This window comes from Gouania willdenowi, chromosome 12, assembly GCF_900634775.1.
Source record: "Gouania willdenowi chromosome 12, fGouWil2.1, whole genome shotgun sequence".
Taxonomy (NCBI): Eukaryota; Metazoa; Chordata; class Actinopteri; order Blenniiformes; family Gobiesocidae; genus Gouania; species Gouania willdenowi.
In genome coordinates, this window is record NC_041055.1 from 11874924 (window position 1) to 11899522 (window position 24599).

The 24599-nt window shown below is 38.9% G+C and overlaps 2 protein-coding genes across 3 annotated transcripts; one reads left to right on the plus strand and one right to left on the minus strand.

Moving 5' to 3' along the window:
- Positions 1-223: 223 nt before the first annotated feature.
- ccni (cyclin I) lies at positions 224-21691 on the plus strand. Its single transcript, XM_028462598.1, has 10 exons — positions 224-461; positions 2017-2176; positions 6670-6804; positions 8343-8417; positions 11696-11836; positions 12046-12174; positions 12286-12387; positions 14909-15056; positions 15302-15507; positions 20482-21691. The coding sequence occupies exons 2-10, from the start codon at positions 2063-2065 to the stop codon at positions 20710-20712; spliced, it is 1281 nt and encodes a 426-aa protein (XP_028318399.1). The 5' UTR covers positions 224-461; positions 2017-2062; the 3' UTR covers positions 20713-21691.
- LOC114473168 (uncharacterized) lies at positions 21681-24146 on the minus strand. Of its 2 annotated transcripts, none has more exons than XM_028462599.1 (3): positions 23384-24146; positions 22959-23241; positions 21681-22842 (listed from the first exon to the last, which is right to left on the minus strand). In XM_028462599.1, exons 1-3 carry the CDS (start codon positions 23806-23808, stop codon positions 22807-22809), a joined length of 744 nt encoding a protein of 247 aa, XP_028318400.1. In that variant the 5' UTR covers positions 23809-24146; the 3' UTR covers positions 21681-22806. The 2 variants fall into 2 exon arrangements, with proteins under 2 accessions (XP_028318400.1, XP_028318401.1); XM_028462600.1 differs by having other exon boundaries at positions 22822-22885.
- Positions 24147-24599: the final 453 nt, after the last annotated feature.

A 24599-nucleotide genomic window follows, 5' to 3' on the forward strand; every position in this document is an offset into this window, starting at 1 on the left:
TTATTTTCAATTGTTTTATAGAATTTGTTTAATAATTGGCCTTGGCCAGCCCTAGTTTGAAAAATAATAATAGGATAGAGTTGTGTTGTGTGTTAAAATACATTTTCTGTGTATGTTTGTTTTATTTTCCTTTAAAGAGAGAAAAAAACATTTAATTGCAATTATTTATGATCTGTTCGAGGTCTTTTGAACACAACACAATAGGAATATTCCACTGGCTGCTCTGAGGTGGGCGGAGTCTAGCTCTCTTCCTCCCCTCAGTGGAAGTAGACGTTTCGTCTATTTTCCTTTATTTGATTTTCCCATTTATTACAATTTCCCCTTTCCCCTCAACAAAGCCCAAATGGAAGCCAGGATGGACGACTAAAGTCCGGTCCGGGAAACCGATTCAACCCCCTTTTTTCTTCAATCGAAAGGACCGGATGAAATCCAACTGTGGGTTTCTCCGCTCACCAGGGGAGGTAGGGCGCCGTCTACTTACTGGGCTTTACTCAGTCGTTTCAGAATAGCAGGTAGTCAGCACAAGAATACCGTGGTACACATTTGAGCTGCTGGGAGGGAACCATTGTTTCCTCCGCTAACATGAACTGACTGTTTCCTGAGACCACATTAAGTTACAGCTCCTAGCAACACTAGCTGTCAACATTAGCTTTGCTCCAGGCAATAGTCGGGCCCTAATTACATAAGGAATGCCTGAATGATGCAACTGCAGCTGTTTGTGCATCTGCGGTTCCAGTTAAAATGAAACCATTATTACAGCAGTACGTGAAGGGGAAGGTTCTGGAGAGAAGGTAGTTGAATTCTACTCACACTGAGTATGGTTTGCCCACTACTAACGCAATTTAACTGTAGAGTACCCTTTAGGTCAAATTATTACCACCGTCCTTTGGAGCTTCTCTAAATGATTTTTTAGGTTTCAAAAATTAAAACAATTGTATCAGGACCGATGCTAAAAAAAAAAAAAAAAAAAAAAAAAACAGTATATCTGGCTGATTCTGCACTCTTTTTGTAAAATGTATTCTGATCTCAATTTATTTTTAAAGGAAATCATTGGAATGTAAGAGAGACTTCTAGTACTCCATAACAGCATCCATTTTCATCATAGATGGTTGATGAGTTGTTGTGACAGTTTGGCCTAGCCACAGTGTGATGAGGAAGTGAAACTTTACACAGCTCATAACTGGAATTTACAAACATAAGTAATTGAGTAAATAGTCATATGTAATTTTAGGCAAGATATAATATTTGGTGTAGTGCTGAGATCCTTTGCTTAGGTCTGCATAATTAGATGGATTATTTATTTTGTGTGTGTGTGTGTGTGGGGGGGGTGGGGGGGGGGGGGCGTCATATTTTTGTTCCAGAGTTGTGTTGCAGAGTTAAAACAAAAGTACACAATTACTAAAAATTTTTCTTTTTCAATCAAAAAAAAAAATTACATAAGTCTGATTGAAATGCAATTTGCAATCGTATTGCGAGGTACCTGGTGATACTCAGTCCTAATTTTTGGAAACATTGTACAGTGTGCCTTTAAACTGAATGTACACTATAAAACATTCCAACCCCTGCTCAGCGTTCTTCTGCTTAAACTTACGTCAATTCAGACTGGTACACTGAAAATCCACGAGGTTCAGAGTTTTCTTAATTTCATTTGTGCCCAAACTCTTTTATTAGTGTCCACTTAATCAAACTTCAGGTGATGACAATGCAATCTTGTAAAAAAACAGATACAAGTTATGTGATAATGTTTGTAATTAGATTAGCTCAATAACAATGTCAAGCTTTACTTTAAACTAAGAAAGTCATCCAGGAAGGAGAACAAAACAGTGAACCAGAGTTCTTCAAGGACATCTTTGAGCCCTCAAATCAGCTCTTGCCTTTAGCAGTGTAGATGAACACTTGATGCTGCAATTGTTAAAAGTATTTTGGTCTTGAATGAGAGCGTTCTTTTCACACTGTGGATAAAGAATGAACATATGTTGCTTTTGCTGTACTAACACCTGTTGTCTCTTCTTACAGCTAGCTGTATCCAGTGGGGAGGTAGGCTTAACCCAAGGAGGACAGAATGAAGTTCTTCAAGCCCTTGGGAAGCCAGAGGTTGTCTTTTCTTCTAGAAAAGGCAGCCTCTAGGGAAGCTAAGATGTGGAAGGTCTATGTGCCAAAGAAGCCCTCCTCACAGGTGAACATCCATACCTTTAACTCTTCATAATTAAACATTTTTGTCATCACAAGAATATTGTGATACAGTGACTGACTGACAAGAAAATGTTTTCAACAGATTCACAGAGGGCGCAGCCGAAAGCATTGTTTTAGAAATTATTGTTAAACACTAAAGAGCTGAGCTACCAAGATCTCAAGTAAAGGGCGCAACATTTTAGATGCACTATGTCTTTTCCCGCTGCAGGGGATTGAAGTACAGTTCTGTGTGCATGCAGCTCCAGTTGAGGATTTTCAAATGAAAATTTGGCACATGTTAAGTGTTCAACATGGAGAATGTAGGACAGCTGAGCTGTCAAAAGCGCCAAATTAAAATTGAAGCCATTGAATTGGAGGTCATAGTGCATTGATGCAGCAGGTACAATTCCTTCTCTGCTGTTAGCAAATACCTGCACAAACACTCTTCACTTTTAGTGAATACATTGAATTTATTCAATTGTGTTAGCTACAAAATAAAATACAAACAAAGGTGCTGTTACTAGTATGGAATTAAAAACGTAATGTTATTTTTCAAAATGTATTATTGCCTATATGAATTTTATAGTCTGTAAGGATTTTAATGTCTGTCCCCATTGCAGTCCTCAATTCTACCCAAAACAAGCACCTTGACAAAGGCAAGAAGTCTACCTATTGATGGCATTGATCTTTAGCTGCTGCAGCAGTAACGTTAGCAGTCCGCAGCACTTGAAGGTGGTCTACAGTAAAATGCCCAGTGTCCCATGTGGTCAGGTGGGGCTCTCGTGCCATTGCTGCACGCAGCTGGTTGGCTCTATTTCTGGACTGACACTGACCATTAATGCTCTGGCAAGAGTGGTGGACATTGGTTAAAATTCCACAACCTCATCTGTGCAGCCAAGAAATGGAGAGGGAGGGCAGAGCAGAGCACAGGAGAAGAAGAGCATACAGCTGCAGGTGCACACAGCACAGTCTACGAGAAGAGAAAGCACCACGTATGACTGAAAGAAAGCGTTATCAAACAGGCTATTTAATTAGTTATTATTCTTCACACATTTACACTGCTTTTTTTTAGGAGCCGTTAATATAGACTATAATTTAAAATAGTTTGACTGAAAGGTTTTAGTCAGTAGTTTTTTTCTCAGAAATGTCATGCATGTGATCATGAAGTAACAGTATGAGGTAACTCATTGACTCACTGAACTGAGTGTTTACCTGGTCTTGTCTAATCTGTGTCCCTCAGACACACCCTCCTGATGTCACAGCAAAACAGGTGCATTGTAGCATCCAGTCAAAGCCTCATTTAACCTGGACATGATTATTGTCTGAGACATCTAGTTTTACAGAGGTCAGATTATATATTAGTCACAGTTTAATGCTGTTAGGGAATCTGCATTGTATATTTTAAGTAATTATTAACTTTCACCTAAAACAACCTTTAAACACCAGTTTTCTGTGAATACTCATCATGTTGTAGGACTTTACTTGAAAAGTCTTCATACAGAATAGAATGTGATGTCGAAAATTAATGTTGTTTGTTGCTACCCTATACATTTTAGGAAATTGTTTAATATGAATTTTATTATTATTATATATATTAGGTATTAAGAATCCTTAACTACATTTTTATTCCAACTTTTATTGCTGCAAAAAACAAGGTTTTAGCATTTGGGAATACTCTTTCTAGAATAGATTATTTATTTTTATTTTTTTAAATAGACTGGATGGGAAAGTAAGAAAGGAAGGAATTATTTTATGCCTTAACAGTTAAGTCTAGTCTGTCATGTGTACACTTACTTAAGAATGTGCTTCTGATAAGTTTTAACCATAAGAATAATATTGCTTTTCTCATCCAAAACTGAAATAAAGTTTTTCTGTTTGAAATAGGCACTAGTCCACAACCCTAATGACAAACAAACCTAATGATCCCTTTTAGCTGCTCATTTGCTTTCCTGTAGGTTATGACCCAGGCCCATGCAGTGTGTACAGCTGTTGCTATGATCTGGGTTTAGATTCTGCTCTTGCATATATTTTCAGTAGCACAAGTTTCAGTTGCTATGATTATGCCCAACACAAAGAAAATTGTTATGAGATATTTTTAGAAAACAGAAGTCATGAACTGAAACGTGTGCTGACTGACTCTAAAGGCTAATTCATGTTTCTGATGCGTACTTAGGATTATTTTGGAGATGCACGTCAGGCAATGATGTAGCGGAGGGCTACGCATAGCAACGTGACGCAGAAACATAAATTACACTTGAGTGTTCTTTTCATTGTTTTCACTCCGTGGTCCATCTGAACTTCTGCTTAGAAGACGGTTTAGTGCTCAGATGTATTGAAATACCGGTGCATCCGACACATTGGCCAGTATCCAGACGCAGATGTTTATTTGCGTGAGTTCATAAGTTTTCACAGTGGTGCAGATGTTTATGATGCTGCCTCTAGACAAGGTATTTTTCTGGGACCTGATTTATAATTGCTGGACATCCACAAAATGGGGCTGAAAAGTTTTGTATAACACTTTCCTCGCTAAGTTTATGATTTAGAAAAATTCAAGAAACGTAATGTGAAAATTTGCGCACTAGTGTCATCTCATACATTTAATGTCCTCACATATCACAGTTATCGATCCGTGTAATTATAAATAGGGATGTCCAGATACAACTTTTTCACTTCCGATACAATACCGATATTGCAACCTTGGGCATTGTCCGATACCTATATAAATTTGATGCAATATCAGCACGAATCATACATACTTTTATTACTAATTTTCTGGTGTGGAATGTTAGAAAAGGCTTGATCAAGTGATGTTACTCAGAGAACAATAGTCAGTAACTCTAGTTCACTTCGGTTATTTTTACTGTCAGTATATGGTGGGAACAACTGAGGATGGGGACAAGAACATGAAAAACTTATCGGAGCGCTTATATTGGAGATTTTAGATGCAGTCCGATAAAATCTGGTATTTCTTTTCTGGCTGATATTGGACCGATATCAATATCGGATCGGGACACCCTGAATTGTAAATACACACTTGTGTTTTTTTAGATGTGTTCCTTTAGTAAGCCTGTTGTTTCACTCCTGCCCTATTTCACTCACACAGTCAGACTATTTACAGCAGTAAAAACTGTTGTCATTAACTTGCCTTTCATTGATTAGTGATGCCACTACTGTGACCACCAATTACATATTTTTTCTATATCCATCATTCACAGGCACCTGTACTTCATTCTGAAAGACCTTTTCCTTGTCTTTTCTGTCATGATCAAGCGTAAATTCCATTGATCAGCAGCTTGTTTTGATGCAAAAACCAAGTCCTTCGGGTTGAACATTTATGGTAAAATGTGGGTGTGACGAGGGCGGGGTATGAAGTTCACCTGCACAAACTGTGGGGTGGATTGTGGTTTATGGTTTCTAAAGGGTGAAATGCTTGTTGTGTGAGGGTCATGTGGCAGTCTGATTAATCAGAGGCACATGATTAAAATAGGAGATAAGTACAAAACTGTTTGTTAACTGACGTAAGAACAAGCATGACTAGTTTCCATGTAAGGTCAGCGTGTACCAATACAAACAGTGCAATCTCTGCAAATCTGTCATTAGCAGTTTTTTTGTTTTGTTTTTACTCTTGATGATTGTTGAAGGAACCGTGAACAGAAAAGTATGTACTGAGGACTGGCAATTTTAATACTTTAGGAAGCAATCTACGACCCATCTTCTGGTCGGCATAGTTTTTAGGCCGGGCTACTGGACTTAAGACACCACTCACTTTGTTCTTCTTGTTAGGGCTGCTCAATTAATTGATATTTGATTACGATTTAGATTATTACACCCAACAATTACAAAAATAACAATAAAAAAAACCCAGTCATTTCACTGAATTCTCGGGAACATGGTATGTGCTATTCGGAGCAGAGACGGTCAGTGTGCCTTTTTGCAGGGCAGGTCTGAGTTATCAAATGCAGTTCTTTGGGCAAACAGTGGCCCTCCTATGTGATTAGATATTGTAAATATTTTTTAGCAACTATCTAATTTGCCAAACATATTTTGGGACTCGAGTGATTGTGGGAAGCTGTATCATTGGATAATGTGTCCTGCGAGTATCTCTTTTGGAGGTTTAGTTTTTTGTGACCTGTTTAATTTGCAATACTTATATTTAATCATGAATTATAGAATTTAGTTTTTTACCTTTTCATCAAGAGAATAGTAAAATAGTAGTTTTGAATTTCAAAATATTTCTACAATCCCAATGATATAACTTTAACAGAAAGATACATCAAGTTTACAACTTAGATTCAAATGTAAATGAATCAAAAATCCTTTGAATTGTAATTGTAGTCTTGTTGGTTTCAATTTAAATATCAACCTACTTAATTGTCAAGAACTTCCATATATGTTCATTATATTATGTATACATGTTTTATTGCTCATTCCTTACTGTGATGTGTAAGGCCAATGTTATGGTCAGCAATGACAATAGTCTATTTTTTCTTGGTGCAGGATACAGACATCTCCCCGGCCCAGCGTGATGAGGTTGTTTGCTGGTTGACAGAGCTCCATGGAAGACTACAGCTATACCCAGAGACACTGGTGTTAGCTGTTAGCATCCTAGACCGCTTCCTAGCTTCCATCAAGGTAGAGAATTGGGATGGATCAGACTTGAACATCTTACTAGCATCAGTGGATTTGGGAGGGTACACTTATTTCCTCCATCATTTAAAGATTGTGGAGGGTGAAGACATTGGTCAAAGTGTGCTAAAATGCAATTGGCTTTGGTATCGATCCTCCCATGTGATCTGTTACTTTGATATACAGGTACATCTAACAAAAAACCCTAACAGATAATGAAAACCCAAAATTCAGTGTCTCGGAAAATTAGAATATTTCTTAAGATCAATAAAAAGGATATTTTAAACCAAAATGTAAGGCTTCTGAAAATGTTCATTTCTATGCACATGGAGGCGATCAACCTGTGGCACTGCTCAGGCATAATGGAAGCCCAGGTTGCTCTGATAGCAGCCTTCAGGTCATCTGTATTGTTGGGTCTGGTGTCTCTCACCTTCCTCTTGGCAATACCCCATAGATTCTGTATGGGGTTCAGGTCAGGTGAGTGTGCTGGCCAATCAAGCACAGTAACACCTTGGCCATTCAACCAGCTTTTGGTACTTTTGATAGTGTGAGCAGGTTCCAAGTCCCTCTGGAAAATGAAATCAGCATCTTCATAAAGCTTGTCAGCAGCAGGAAGCATGAAGTGCTATAAAATTTCATGGTACATGGCTGCGTTGACTGTGGACTTCAGAAAACACAGTGGACTGACACCAGCAAATGACATGGCAGCCACATCATCACACCTGTGGAAACTTCACACTGGACTTCAAGCAACGTGGATTCTGAGCCTCTCCATTCTTCCTCCAGACTCTGGCTGGGACCTTGATTTCCAAATTATATGAGAAATTTACTTTCATCTGAAAAGAGGACTTTGGACTACTTAGCAACAGTCCAGTTCTCGTGGCTTGACGTGAGGAATGTGACATTTGGCTCTCGATGCCCTGACTCCAGCCTCAGTCCACTCCTTGTGAAGCTCCCCCACATTTTTGAGTGCATTTTGCTTGACAATCCTCTCAAGGCTGCGGTCATTCCTTTTGCTGGTGCACTTTTTCCTGCCACTCTTTTTCCTTCCACTCAACTTTCTATGAATATGCTTGGATACAGCACTCTGTGAACAACTACTTTCTTTAGCAATGCCATTTTGTGGCTTCCCTTCCTTGTGAAGGGTGTCAAGACTGTCTTCTGGACATCTGTCAAGTCAGCAGGATTCCCCATGATTGTGTAGCATACTGACTCAGACTGAGAGACAATATAAAGTCTCAGGAAACCTTTGCAGGTGTTTTGAGTTAATTAGCTGATTAGGGTGTGACACCTAAATTACTTTCCTAAACTGAACTTATTCACAATATTCTAATTTTCCGAGACACTGAATTTTGGATTTTCATTATCTAGAAGCCATAATCATCAAAGTTTTTAGGAAAAAAAAGGTTTGAAATATTTTTCTGTGTCATGAGCCTATATCATATATTGACTTTGTACCTGTACATCTAACTTATAATTATGATAAAAGCACCTTTTTATTTTTATAAAAAACGTTTTTAGTAATGCTCATTGTTTGTATTCAGGCCCGTCCAAAGTACCTGCGCTGCATTGCCATTGCCTGCTTCTTCCTGGCTGCAAAGACCTGTGAAGAGGATGAGGTAACCCTGACACACAATCACAAAATGACAACAATTGAGTGAAATGTTCTACCTATTTCTTTTTGCTGGAAAAGGTGATTGTATTTACCGGTACTTAATTTATTATGAGCATGATACAGATGAGACTAGGCCTAAACTGCTTTAAGACAGTGGTTCCCAAACTTCTTAGTCTCATACCCCTTCAGACATTTAACCCAAAGTACCCCCTACTCCTGCAAACTTAAAAAACATAATGTAATGTCATACAATGTAGCCCTACAGTGACATATGTCTCTAAACTTTACCTGTCCTGTTGAGGAATAATATATATTTAAAAAATAATAATCTGTAAGCACACAATTAAACATTTTTTTCAGATTTATCACTTGCCTACTGGTATTTTGAGTGATGAACCAATCTTTTTTTTTTTTTTTTTGGAAAATGAATCTACCAAACTTTTGTTGATTGAACATATACCAGTAATACAACATATTCATCACCTTGAAACTATACAACTGTACAACTCCCATACCGGTGTCTTTTGTGAACGCTCTTAGCGACTTTTTTCTCTATATAGACTAGTGACAAGTGTATGGACTTTATCTTGTGTTATTGAGTATTTTTCTGGTGTTTTAGAGACTAACATCAATGCACGTGTCACTCTGTAGTTACTGCTCTGAGCAGCAGCAGCTGCTGCCGCCATAAGCACACACACAGGGGGATGCAGAGTGATGTTATCATTCTGCATCCAGACTATAATTGTGCTTTTAAAATGTTGCTTCTACACCTCGGTCTGCCTTTTTCTACTTGATTTGCTGTGTAAATGTTGTCTAACGCTGTGATGGAGATTTTAGCTGGAATGTCCGTCATTTCACTATTACTACCGAGGGTACCTGAACGTGGCTGACTTCAGATGAGCAGCCAATAGTAATCACAAATACAGCCCACGAGTTTGTAGAAAGATCTCTGATTGGCTGACATCCAGATTCTAGGAGCGTCACACTCCTGGATTTATAATGCTCATTTACAAGGCCAGGAGAAGGAGATATTTACACTTTGATTACAACATGTTCAAAGATGAAAACAACAAAAAAAAACATACAAACATCAGCTTTAACTGTTCAGGTGAATATCATATTTGCGTTTTTTTTTTTTTATGAGATTGTTTCTCTGTCTGTGGCTGCATGAGGGGACTCTGCATGTGTAATTTGAGGCAATGCATGGAGGCTCCTGACTGCCGGTCATGATATATTCTAGTTGTCTCGCTGTTTTACGTACCTCCCATGACAATTTGCTTACCACAGTTTGGGAGCCTAGGCTGTAGAAGTATTTAGTTAGTGAAGTTTACAGGAAACCTGTTAATATAACGTATCTGTAATGTTACCTCATCAGAATCAGTTTTATTCATCTAGTATGTTCACATAAGATAACAAAGAATTAGGCTTGTGAACTGGCTTTTTACAGTCATGAGTTCTTTTACCAACTGTAATTATTCACATAGAATAAAATTTTTTTAAATAAATGTCAGATTATGGCCCCGGACCCCCATAACACTTGCGTCTGCAGGGCACACACACCTGCAACATTTGCTGGCTACAAAAATGTATTGAGTTTATATCGCCTATCACCATTTTGAGGAAAAATATTGATACAGTGGGCCAAAAAAGTATGTTGTCAGCCACCAATTGTGCAAGTTCTCCCACTTTAAAAGATGAGAGATCTGTAATTTTTATCATAGGTATACCTCAGAGACAAAATAAGATTGTTGGATTTTTAATGAATTTATTTGCAGATTATGGTGGAAATATGTATTTGGTCAATAACAAAAGTTCATCTCAGTACTTACGTTTTATGTCTTCACACACTGTTGCTGGTATTTTGGCCCGTTCTTCCATGCAGATCTCCTATGGAACAGTGATGTTTTGGGGATGGCCCTGGGCAACATGGACTTTCAACTCCCTCCAAAGATTTTCTATGGGGTTGAGATTTGGAGACTGGCTAGGCCACTCCAGGACCTTGTAATGCTTCTTACAAAGCCACTCCTTCTTTGCCCGGGCGGTGTATTTGGGATCATTGTCATGCTGAAAGACCCAGCCACGTTTCATCTTCAATGTCCTTGCTGATGAAAGGAGGTTTTCACTCAAAATCTCACGATACATTCATTCTTTCGTTTACACGGATCAGTCGTCCTGCTCCCTTTTCAGGGAAACAGGCCCAAAGCATGATATAACCACCCCCATGCTTTACAGTAGGTATGATATTCTTTCTCCTCCAAACACGACGAGTTGAGTTTTTACCAAAAAGTTCTATTTTGGTTTTATCTGACCATATGACATTCGCCCAATGTCCTCTTCGGGATCATCCAAATGCTCAGACGGGCCCGGACATGTACTGGCTTTATCAGGGGGACACGTCTGGCACTGCAGGATTTGTGGTTCTGGAATTTTTGCTCACTGTTCTTGTGATCATTTTGACCCCACAGGGTGAGATCTTGCGTGGAGCCCCAGATCGAGCGAGATTATCAGTGGTCTTGTATGTCTTCCATTTTCTAATAATTGCTCCCACAGTTGATTTCTTCACACCACGCTGCTTACCTATTCCAGATTCAGTCTTCCCAGCCCCCGGTCTACTATTTTGTTTCTGGTGTCCTTTGACAGCTCTTTGGTGTTGGCCATAGTAGAGTTTGGAGTGTGACTGTTTGAGGTTGTGGACAGGTGTCTTTTATACCGATAACGAGTTCAAACAGGTGCCATTAATACAGGTAACGAGTGGAAGACAGAGGAGCTTCTTAAGGAAGAAGTTACAGGTCTGTGAGAGCCAGAAATCTTGTTTGTAGGTGACCAAATACTTATTTTACAGAGGGATTTACCATTAAATTTATTAAAAATCCTACAATGTTATTTTCTGGATGACTTTTTCTCATTTTGTCTCTCATAGTTGAGGTATACCTGTGATGAAAATTACAGAGTACTGCACAATTTTTGTTCATATCACCCAGCCCTAAGAAGGGATAAAGAAGATGGATGATTTTAAGTACTTAGGGTCAACAGTCTAAAACAATGGGGAGTTTTGAAAAGAGGTGAAGAAGCGAGCATTCAGCGTTTGATATTTTTGCTGTATAGTTGCGAACTTACATTGTCTCAATTCAGTCCTCTATGTGATCATTGCCATCTAATACAAGTAAAGGATAGGTATATGAGATAAGACCTGATAAAAAAGAACACCTTACCAATGAATGGACTAGCACCATTTCCATTGCAGACAAGGTTAGAAATGTGAATTCTGTGTTTGTGTGTTAGTGTGTGCCATCGTTGAAGGAGCTAGTTGGTTCCAGTGGTTGTGGCTGTTCTCCATCAGACATCTTGAGGATGGAGAGGATTATCCTGGACAAGCTGAAATGGGATCTGCACACTGCCACAGCCCTGGACTTTCTACACATTGTATGTCCGTCCAGAACATATACTATATGTGCATGTGTCTAATGCAGTCCAAAATGTATCTCTATAATGATCAAAATCAGTAATCGTTTCTGTATATTTTACTTATTTGTTAATGATTATTCATAAATATTTGTCAGCAATTTATTGTATGTTTTCTGTTTGCTTTGGGGTTTTTTTCTCTGTAGCCCTAATTCTCTATTGTCTTACAGTTTCACGCTATGGTGCTGTCTTGTCAGTCAAGATTTTTGGAGTCTGTGTTCAGGCTGAACCGCTCGCAGATGTTGGCCTTTCTTACACGTCGTCTCTATCACTGTCTGGCTGACCACACACTCATGCAGGTACACTCCCTGATGGATGGAAGCATTGAGTGATCTTTCTTATAAGTGTGAGTTACTGTAACATTTGTCTCCTGATAACTGGTGTGGTTTGTCTCTCTTGTGTTCCTGTAGCTCAGAGGATCCATGCTTGCTTTGGCGCTGATCACCCTGGAGCTGGAGACCTGCTGTCCTGACTGGTTGGCTCTGACCATCAATCTGCTGAGGAAGGCGCAGGTAGGAGGTTTCATAGGAGCATTGTGGCTTGTTTAAATATTCATCAGACACCTGTGATGTATCATAAATAGCCCAAAAAAAACACCTGCAAAAATCAGCAGCAATAGAACCTCAATCAAATAGCATTATAGAAACCTTCCACAATTGAAAAGGCAAATTGACCATAAGTAGTAGGAATCTTGTCCTTTTTGCTGGTTAATAAAACCAAGAAAATAATTTTTGATTTATGTAAGAACTAATGTAATAGTAGAAATGTAGCTTACATTTTGATTCTGATATGTAATTTACAAATGTCCTTATGCAGAGAAGTACATGTGTAAGTCTCTGACACTTCTGGTTTATAGAAAATCTATTAATATGTCATAATGCATTCTATGTTGCATTTGCTGCAATTCTCAAATCTTAAAACTACTGTGATGATTAGTTATGATTACCCTACATTGTGTTCAATTGCTAATTTTTCTGTGAAGTTTGTTTTAAATAAGCTATTTAAGCCAGGCCCTACTGCGTAGACTCTGGCTCCAAATGACGTCAAATTTGCAAGAGGGAAGCGCCCCGAAGTGCATTATATTGGCTTCAAGAACTTTGAGTGGGAACAGCTACAGTGCACGCCCACTGGTTGCTCCATTCCAATCAGAAGGTCTAGCTGCTGTTTTAGCAAAAATGTTTTAAAGAATAACTAAAACCCAAACCTGAATTTATGTATTTGGATATTAAATAGTTCTGCTTATTAATCCTAGTCCCACTCTTCACATTTTAGTAAAAGTATATTTTTAATTTTGCGTATTTAAATGTAAAATGTCGAGTTACTGGCCACTAATGGTTGAACGCCAGCTATTACAATTTAATCTTGCTATTGGCTGAAACAGATTCTTTAGATTCCTCTGCGTCATCACTTTCACTGTTGACTCCGCCCCTCCTATAAAAGCTGAGAGGAGGGAGGAGGGTTTCCTCCAATCACAGCCCTCAGTGAGCATTGATTGACAATTCTAATGAGGAAGTCCACTGTGTTCCGTGTGAAACAGCCGCTGTAGCGGTATCGTTTTTGACTCTGTGCTTCTATAAAGAGCAGATTCTGCGCTAATCAGAGGTTTCATCAAGCCATGTGTGTATTTAAAGACACACCTATGCCGTGTGTGTATTCCCGTCTGTTTCTGCGTGTGCAGAAACAGACGGGCTGTTTGCCCCTGTTTGCCCCTGAGTGTTATCTATAACGCTGTGTGAGCACATCTCGGCCTATGAAATTGCTATGTGCGTGTGTGTACAGACACTTGTAATGTGTGCATTACTGTCTCTCTGCGCACAGTGCTGACTGGCTGTCTGAGTGGGCGTGTCTTAATTGCTACAGCAGTAACGCCCATAATCATTTTTTGAATTTCCCTCCTAGTGGCAGGTCAGCAGAAAGCATGGGTTTATTTACTCTTTAATCTCAGCCACTTGAAGAAAGAAGAAGGAATGCACATAGAGATTAAAAGAGAGGAAATGTTTTAATTCTAAATGTTTTTAATCCTTCTGTAGAGACAAATACAACAATGACAACACGTTGATGCTGTTAGGGTTAATGAACTTTTTTCTCTCTGTGTCCTTTCCCAGGGACAGTACATGTCGAGCTTTTCTTATCAATAAACATTATCTTTTTTAACCTCTGATCTTGTAAATCTATTTATAGCATTTCTTTATTTGACACATTGTTGCCACCATTGCAGATTACAGCAGTGTCCATACAAGATGTGGATAAAAATAATGCTTCTTTCTAATCAAGTATCCTTTCCATTTTTATACAAAGTGTACAAAATTACCAACTTTACAAAGATGGATATGAGGACATCAGTCTGACCACATGTCCCAAAAGAAACAAAGCAGCAACAGTCAGCCTCCCCAAAGATTACATTGTGAATTTTAAATAGCTGGCAATATAACAAGAGTGTTGGGATGTGATTAGCTTGCAAAGTTAATCAAACTAGAGAGTTGGGCTGGAAAATATATCAATATTCAAGATATTATTTTAGCTATATAGAAAATTACAATCTCCTATTACGATATACATATTTTTTATAGCTTATTTTGAAACAAAATACTTGTTTTAGGAGTTGCTGCTTTCACTACTTCTCAGAACAGCATGTTGCATGGATTGCTGAGTGCGTCCTAACCCAGACCTTCCCCTAAACAAGTTCCACGACGGTACTCACTCACACTTGCTGTCCTTTATAGGAGAAATACCCAAAAGTATGTATATCATATTGTTCAGGTGTTAGTTAATAAAAAATGTGCCTGTGTGGCATTAAAAATAATTAAATTAAATAGTTAATAATTAAAATGATCAAGATTTATATTGTATATCACCATTTTGAGAAAAAACATGGTCCCTATTGCCCAGCCCTACTACAGAGGGCATGTAAACTCCTACATACAGTTTTGTTTTTTCAGGTTTTAGTGAAGCACATCCATAAAGGAGGACATTGGAGATTACGTTTTCCTTTCACTGTGTGACTGTTTCTCTTGTGATCCTCCTTCGTTTCAGATCAACAGCTCTGAGTTGATCCGTAGTCGAGAGATGGTGGCACAAAGTCTGTCCACACTGAGCGTTCCCTTGCCTCCAAACACTGTCTACATCTACCAGCCCCCGCTGCATCCAACCATGGAGCCATTCCTCTCCTGCAATGCACCTGGTATGATTGAATTTCAAAACTTTCTGTTGACATGGTTACAGAACAGAATAAATTATCAAAATTATTTATCCTGTTTAATCTTACAGTAACAAAAAATAGAAAATGAAACAAGGCAAATGTATCCTCCTTCCATCCATTTATTCAGTTTTATCCCAGTCCTCACTTTTTTACACTGCATCAAAGTCTCATATACTCGATTAGTTTATAAAGTGAAAAGGTTCAGTGTTTTTAAAAACTTGTTACAGGGACCACCTCCTCCATGACTCGCTCTTTCATTGACACTGCACAAGCCGCTGCTGATGAGGAGGACGAAGGGAACCAGCAGCACTTGATCTGTAACTCTACCTCCTCCACAGAGAGTGATGTCCCTGCCCTCCTTTCTCCACCCACATACCACCTGAACCACCTACAAAAGGTCACGCTCCGCTTAAAGGCCTCCACCAAACGCAAGGTAACATCTGATTCATTGGGTCCAAATGCAAATTGGGAAACAAGCTTTTGTGTTGTTTCTGGTCTGCAATGATCTCAATCAAAGGTGGTTCGAGAAAGGAGACACAGTTGTAGGATCACGGTTAGACAAAGCTCTACTTTGTCGGTGATGAAGGCTGGTCATTGTGATCATTACAAATGTCATACAGCTCAAACTGCTGAGGAAGATCATACATAATCAGATCTCAGAAAACACAGAGCTGCTAAATTTGTTGTTTATGTGACAGTAGAAGGGGTAGTAGTACACTGTGTAAGTGTACTATAATCCTAGGTTTAAAATGTTCAGGTTGATCCCAAATCTACTTCATTAACGTGCCTATATTTATGTAGCATCATAAACATCAGTCATGCAACAAAGCTTAGCTTTGCGCAATGAAGCTCCACTGTTGGAAACCCCCCTCCTGTATGCTTCCCTTGGGGTTCCATCTAAAGCCACACAAGCTTGAACATGGATCTGTTGTAAAAAAAAAAAAAAAACATAGCAAATCCCCCCCAAAGCAAAAAAAATAATGAGCTGTTCATCAATCAATTAATCAATCAATCTTTTATTTGTATAGCGCCAAATCATAACCAATGGTATCTCAAGACACTTTACAGTAGAGCAGTCTTAAGGATGGACTCTTCATTTTATGGATACACACATATGCATATATATGTATATACACATACATATGTATCCCACACCCAAAATGAATTCATCATGGCGGCAAGGAAAACCTTCTGTTAAGCAGCAGGAACCTTGTGTGGATCCCATTCCTATGATGAACAGCCATCCACGTTATGCTGTGTTGGGTGTGTGCAGAGGAAAGGGTGGAGACAGAGTTGTTGAGACTCTGTAACTTCACACTGAGGATCCCACGGACCTGCAAGACAAAAGCCAGAAGGAGTACAGGAGCAAACACACAAGGGAAGAAGCAGACATAGAGGGAGTGTTAGAGAGAGGAATGGGACCCTCTCCGGTCCCTCTCTAACCTAAATGACCTCTCTCTTAACGCCCTCTCCAACCTCTCTCCAACCGAGCATGCCAGACCCCCCCCCCCCCCCCGGCAGTCTATGCCTATTGCATCTTAACTATGAGCTATGAGCTGGTTCCTAACTAAAAGCTTTACCAAAGAGGAATGTTTTGAGCCTAACCTTAAAGGTAGAGAGGGTGTCTGCCCCCCGAACCGTGGTTGGTAGATGGTTCCAGAGAAGTGGGGCCTGATAACTGAAAGCTCTTCCTCCTATACTACTTCTAGAGACAAATGGAACAACGAGTAGGCCAGCATTTTGAGAGCGTAGTGTTCTGGGGGGATTGTATGGCACTACAAGCTCCTTGAGATAGACTGTTGCCTGTCCATTTAGGGCTTTATAAGTGAGAAGAAGAATCTTGAATTCTATTCTATATTTTATGGGAAGCCAATGCAGAGAGGCTAATACAGGAGTAATGTGATCTCTTCTCCTAGTTTTAGTCAGTACACGTGGTGCAGCATTTTGAACCAGCTGAAGTGTCTTTAGCGACTTGCTCGGGCAGCCTGCTAAAAGAGAATTACAATAATCCAGTCTAGAGGTAACAAAAGCATGGACTAGCTTTTCGCGTCGCTCTGAGACAGGATAGACCTGATTTGAGCAATGTTACGGAGATGAAAGAAGGCACTTCTTGAAGTTTGTGTTATGTGAGAGTTGAAGGATAAATCCTGATCAAATAGAACCCCAAGGTTTTTAACAGTTGTGCTTCGTGCCAGAGTAATGCCATCTAGGGCAGTTAGGCTAGCATAGGTTTCTCTAAGGTGTCGTGGGCCCAGTACAATAACCTCAGTCTTGTCTGAGTTAAGAAGAAGAAAATTTTGGTCCATCCAGGCCCTAATGTCCTTTAGACAGGCCTCAAGTGTAGATAGCTGATTTGGCTCACCTGGCTTCATTGATACATACAGTTGGGTATCATCAGCATAGCAGTGAAAGTTAACAGAGTATTTTCTCATAACATTACCAAGGGGGAGCATATAGATGCAGAAGAGGATTGGACCTAGCACAGAGCCCTGAGGAACCCCGTAGCTTACTTTAGTGTACACAGAAGACTTATTATTCACGTGTACAAACTGGTACCTATCAGATAGGTAGGACTTAAACCAGTTTAGGGCAGTCCCTGTGATTCCAAGTAATTCCTCTAATCTCTCTAGTAGAATATAGTGATCTATAGTGTCAAAAGCTGCACTAAGATCTAATAAAACCAGCACTGAGAGTCGTCCTTCATCTGAAGCCCAGAGTAGATCATTAGTTACTTTAACTAAAGCAGTCTCTGTGCTGTGTTGAGCTCTAAAACCTGACTGGAAGTCCTCGAACAGGCTGTTGTTTTGAAGGAAGTCACAGAGCTGAGCCGCTACAACTTTCTCAAGAATCTTTGAAATAAAAGGAAGATTAGATATAGGCCTGTAGTTTGCTAAAGTGCTGGAATCAAGAGTAGGTTTTTTGAGAAGGGGTTTGATTACAGCTACTTTTAAGGACTGTGGCACGTAGCCTATTGATAGGGATATATTTATTGTCTCCAGCAAAGATGGGCAGACCAGGGGAACAACTTCTTTAAACAGCTTAGTTGGGATCGGATCTGAAAGGCAGGTCGATGGTTTGGAGGATGAAATAATAGAGTTAAGTTCCTGAAGTCCTATATGTGTGAAACAGTTTAGGTTAGGCCTATTTACATTTAATGGTACAGCAGGCCCAGGTGAAGGCAGGGAGTGGCTAATTTTATCTCTAATCTTATGAATTTTATCGTTAAAAAATGTCAAAGTCCTCACAGCTGAGGGCTAGAGGAATCATGGGCTCAATAGAGCTCTGACTTTGTGTTAGCCTGGCTACAGTGCTGAAAAGGTTCCTCGGATTATTTTTTATTTTCTTCAATTAGTGAGGAGTAGTATGTAGATCGAGTATGTCGTAAGGCTGTCATGTATTTACTATGGCTTTCTTGCCAGAGTATTCGTGACTCTGTTTTATTGGAGCGCCACATTCTCTCTAATTTACGGGTTGTTTGTTTGAGTGTGTGAGTTTCAGAGCTAAACCACGGAGCTTTCCTCTGACGTTTAATAGTTTTTTCCCTCAATGGGGCAATTGAGTCCAAGGTGGATTTTAGTAGACTAGCAGAGCTATCGACAAGCAGATCCAGTTGAGAGGGGTTATAATTAATGTCATAGTTATTTATTGGATGGTGCACTGAGTTTAAGGCAGCAGGAATGGCCTCTTTAAATTTAGCCACAGCACTATTGGACAGATTTCTACTCGTAACTATTTTATTGCATAGTGCGAGATCCTCTAGGATAATGTTAAAAGATAATAAAAAGTGATCTGATAGCAGAGGATTTTCAGGGTAGACTTTTAATTCATTTAGCCATATGCTAAAACAAGATCAAGAGTATGATTTAAACGATGAGTAGCTTCATTAACAGTGTGCGCCCTGTGTTAATGTGTACGCACACTGATGCGCTGATCCGTTGACATTTACAAATGCAGAAATGTAGGAGGTTTCTACAGTTTGTTAATAAAAGTGGGCGTTCCACTCAAACAAATGTAAAGGTGTCATTATGAGGAAAAATATTTATTTTATCTGTGAAAGGCTCAGACATAGAAATGTGGCCAATGTCAGGATGGAAGAATACGCGTGAGAGAAATGTGCATAACTCATTGCATGAAAAAAAAAAACCTGCACCACCCAAGTGAAGTGTCACTTGGGTGAACCCACCCCTGTATATAACATACACATAACTGTATTTCTCAGCACCACTTGGTGCTGTTTAGCCACCTGGTGGTTGTACAAGCTTATGATTTATGGCTTTAGAATCAAGACCGTGGAAAAACATCATTTTTTTTTTACACTTTTTATCCCATACATCATGAAACATATTTTCTAAGGAATTTTACATCAAAGTCTGCAAGTTATTTTAATGATAGTTTACATACGTAGTTTATTATAGTTTTGGTCAGAGATGTGCTGGTGTTTCTGTGAAACTGAGTGTTTGATGGTTTTGTTCTGAAGGATTACTATTGCAACAACACATCATCAATAGGGTAAAACTAACCTGTCTCACGACACCAGTTAAAAGACATCAGGTAAAGTTAAACATCACTCAAGTCACTCACCACAAGTTCTGTCACTGAGGGGCGGGGCTTCACATTCACTCTAATGTGTGACCTGCTAATGTTTTTTCATTAATACCATCTGGTAACATGTAACATATAAGGTGACCACATCAGGAGCTTCAGATCAAGAACTGTTTAAAGCCAGAGATACATTAGTTCAGGACTTTGGAGGCTTCAATGGCAAACTGTTGTTCGTAAACGTACATGTTCTGTAATTTTTTTTATTTTTATTTTTTCAGTTTCAGCTAATGCTTTTAATAATAATAAAACATCAATTTTATATAGCACTTTTTTGGACACTCAAACACGCTTTACATAATCAAGGGATTATACTTTCACTCCACACTTAGTAAGCTACTATTGTAGCCACAGCTGCCCTGGGGCAGACTGACAGAAGCGAGGCTGCCACACTGCACCATCGGCCCCTCCTACCACCACCAACACTCACCCACACACTACATTTATATTAGGCAATGTGGGTGAAGTGTCTCTTATAATTGTTTGTTGGTGATTTTAATTTCCTGTCTTTTTTCATGCATATTGTAGTATCTTACTTTCAGCATGAACTGAATATTGTTTCCTGGTTAATAATTAAATCATAACATAATATTAACCTGCATCTCATGTGTGACTAAATGAGTTGCATCTTAACTATATATTCAAGAATAAAGACTGAATTTAATCAGACTTTGGTCTGAACATTTAATGGTGCACTGCAGACAAGGTATTTCAGCTTTGACCAAGATGCTGTGTGTTGTTGTAGAACTTCTAACACCCGAAGAAGAACTTATATTGCATGCAGAACTTTAATCTCTTGTTTATTCAGGTAGAAGAGATGGAGGTGGACGATTTCTACGATGACATCAAACGACTTTACAATGAAGACACCACAACAACCAGCACTTGTGCCCTGCAGGAAGGGGCAGCACCCTCCATGGGAGCAATAACAGGAAGTGGAGATGGTGAAGGGGGAGGATGTGTATGCAGTGTCCTGGTACCCAGATGGGAAGGCAGCTCCTCTCCCTGCCCACCTCTGCAACCAGTTAGTGCCTCCTAAATACCAAACATGGGGCCTGGAACCAAAGTCCCCTCACTGGCATTACCAGAATCTCCTCCAAACAATGCAGGAGTTTCTTATAATGTGAGATTATATTCAGATCAAGTCATTTTTAGTCAGAGAGCTTTCACTCTGCCCTCTCCAATGGCCATTTCCACATCTAAAGTGTGTGAGACTCTGACTGAGGCTGTGGTCGAAGTGGCTTTGGTAGCTCTTCATTACCAGTTTAGTGTATCCATAGCAACTCCCATCATCCCCTGCAGCGAGGATACAGAGCCCCCCTCACCAAAAAAAACAAAAATACTTTGCTCTTCTGTTTATTGTACTAAACACAGATGAAAAATGTAAAAAAAAAATATTTTTTGGGGAAAAAAAAGATAAATGAAGAAAGTTACTTGGAAAAAAAAAGCATGCAAAAGTGTTTTCCTCCCTCTGTTCTGTGGCTTTATAGTTAATGCTGTATGTCTACTTTTATTTGTTGCTCACATCTGTCAGCTTTGACTCTTTTATTTATGTAAGCGATTAAACCTGCATGCTGTCAACTTTCTATTAATGTCCAAAATATAAATGTTACTGTACAGCCATCTATAGTAGTCACTGTTTAGTCACTATAATAGACAAATAATATTATTAATAAAATTCTATAAAATATTTTTTGTACCCCTATCTTTACACCTTTTGGTTTGTTGTGAATAGATGCTTTAATTTATGCACAGAACTAGAAAAATGTTATTAATGTGCAGATGCTTTGCGGTTAAACTTTCCAACATTAAGACATTAGTAAATTAATTCCCTATCCCTAATTATTGTTTGTCGTTTAGATAGGAGTGACAATATCATGTGCTTAACCTAATCCCTGGAGTTTTAGTTGTTGGATTTTACTTGTGCAAACGGCTCTGTTTTTGGTGTTGTGGGGGTGCTGGTGATTGCCTTGAATCGCTGAACTGGGAAATAAAGGCTTAAAGAGGTTGAAAATGGAGCATTGTCTGTGGTTCTTTTTATATCTATCAGAAACGCACATTATTCACTAAGATGAGAAGCATTAGTATGGAGCTGAAAAACATCCTCAGAGATGTTGGTCAATGTCGACATGATGACATCACACAGATGTGCTCTATTATTGGATGGAACCCATTGGAGTTCAGACACCAGTTTGATTTTTGCTAACATGGGGCATTAATCATGTTTGAAGTAAGATGGTCAACTGTGGTCATAAAGGGATGGAAAACATGATTTTGCAACAATTCTCAGGTAGGCTGTGGTGTTTAAAACATGTCTGAGTTAATACTGAGGGGTTCAACACGTAAAGGATAAAACTGATCATTGCACCTGAACGGTTTGATCGAGTTCAGCAGATTTACAGTTGAAGACTAAATGATTAGCCTCCCTATTAATTTGAGGTTTCTTGAAGACTTTCCCGAGTACTATTTCATGGTATATACTAGTTTCCTTTAGAATGCACAAATTATTTATATTAGCACACCAAAACAGTCATTGCACAATGATGTGCTTTATCGTTACAGGTGATGTGCTTAAAGGTGACTCGGGTGATTTCACTCAAATAAGTTAAAACATGGTAGGCTTACTAATGTTGAGTGCGGTCTAATATTAAATGAAAGTTTACTCAGTATTGTGTTAACAAAATTTATGTCATCAAAATTTGTTAAGTCTTTTTGGATTGCGTAAGCACGATTTTCAAAACAGAGCCCGTATTTTCAAAACACTACACACAATTAGCACAACCACACACCCAATTAGCAAAACACTACAGATCCTTTGCATAATTAAACACTCTTGTAAAAACTATACACTTCTTTTTAAAAACCACGAGCTACACTCTGCTGTGATAAACCTAAAACTTTTAGCACTTCTACTTCCCTATGATTAGAATAGGCTACTATCAACAAAGTACAAATATAATGTAAATTCAAACAAAAGACCAATGTTGCAGACTGAAGAAACTCATTTATTTCTCAACATGCCCAAAATGTTGACATGAAAATTCATAATGCTGAAAAAAATTTGATCAAAAAAAAAAAAAAACACTCGACATTGTCTCTTCATATATAGCTGGATCTGGCCAGAGAATTTCATCTACATCGCATCCTCTCCATCCATTTGTAGAACTCTCTGAAGAACAGTATCAGGCACAATTGTGTAGTTCAGTGTAGATCTAGTATACATATTACAGTACAGTAAAAGATTGTGAGACTATGCATGATCACACTGCTAAAGTGAATACATACCTCTGCATAATCATGCCGCAGTCGTTTCACCCTTTCGGAATTGCGCTCGAAAGGCACTCGATAAATTTGCTTCATTTGAATATGGTTCTTTTTTAGGATGCGTGCCAGTGTTGATGTCGAGATCTGATGGACATTATTGAATATGACGTGGTTATTGACAATGTCAGCTTGGAGCTGATTGAGTGTTGTGGCATTGTTGGCCAAAACCATGTTCACTATCTCCCTCTCTTGCTGCTCTGTGAACTTGGGAGGCCTTCCCCCTTGACGTTCCCGACCCTCAATCCTATGTCGAAAAAAAAAAACAGTATACAATACAAGTAATTTCACAGGAAAAGGTAACAGACATGCTGATAGTGCATAGATTACAGTACCGTAAGCAGTTACTGAAACATGCAGATGTTTTTGATATGATATTTTTACAATACCTGTTTTCCAGTCGAAATGTTCTTATCACACTTGCCACTGTATATCGGCTTAGATTTGGCTGTACTCGCAGTCCAGCCTCCCTCAGCGTCAGGCCGTGGTTGACAACGTGGTCAACCAGTGTTGTGTGGATCTCATTTGTCAGATTCGGTCCTCTTTGAGAACCTTCTTGTCTTCCTCTTCCTCCAGCATTTCTCTTCATCTTCCTCTGTTGATTCCTCATCCTACTCTTTCTCTCACTCTTTCCATTGTGCTTGAAGACCAATGAACTCACCTGCTGCTTTTTATAGGGCTTACACACCTGATTGGTGTGTCTACAATTAAGCAAATGAGTGTTTGCACACCTGATGACTGTGTTGAACCAATTGGTTGGACAGTGTGGTAATTTGACAGTCAGTGCTTTGGTATTGCAAGAAAGTGACTTCATGATAGATTTTTGTGTGTAATGTATGTTAAGTGTGTTTAATGTTTTGCAACAAGTGTGAGGTTGACAATGTGCTTATAGTTGTGCAAATATGGGCTGATGTTTTGCTTCTTGAATGTAAGGTTTTGCTAATAGTGTACGACTTTTAATTTTAGTGTGAAAGCAATCCAAAAAAACTGTAACTAACAACACCAGGATTGAGTAGAGTACGCCAACTACAACAAGACAGTCATCAACAACCCCCACCAGATTGGTTGTCATAACTCACAACCTTTTCCTAAATGTCCTAAATCTAAGAACTTACATAAGAAAATATTATATCAGAATATAAAATTACTATTTTAAATGGTTTTTAAGAAAAGCTGTCCCCTTTTGAAGATACCTCAGAGTAAAAAAAATGGAAAAAGGGCAATAACTCTGAAAATGAGAAGCGCACAATTATGTTTTCCAAACTCCATCAAGGTATTGATACCCTGAAGCCACACACTGAATGTGGTTATCGTATCCTAAGCAGTTTCTGAGAAAAGCTGTCCCCTTTAACTCGGACTGATGGACGCAAGATTGAAGTTCAAACCTATATCCCCTTTCACACTTTGTGGCTGGGGATAATAATAATATTATATCGGCTATTTTTGTCAGAGATACCTTCAGTGGGAGAAAACTGAATATTGTTTTTAATTAGAACTGCAACACCTCTGGACTTAGAATTAAGTTCTGAGTGGAAAACCTGACCGATCCATGGACACTGAAGCCTATAATGATCTTTGTTCTTCAAGTGTGTCTGCTGTAAGTAA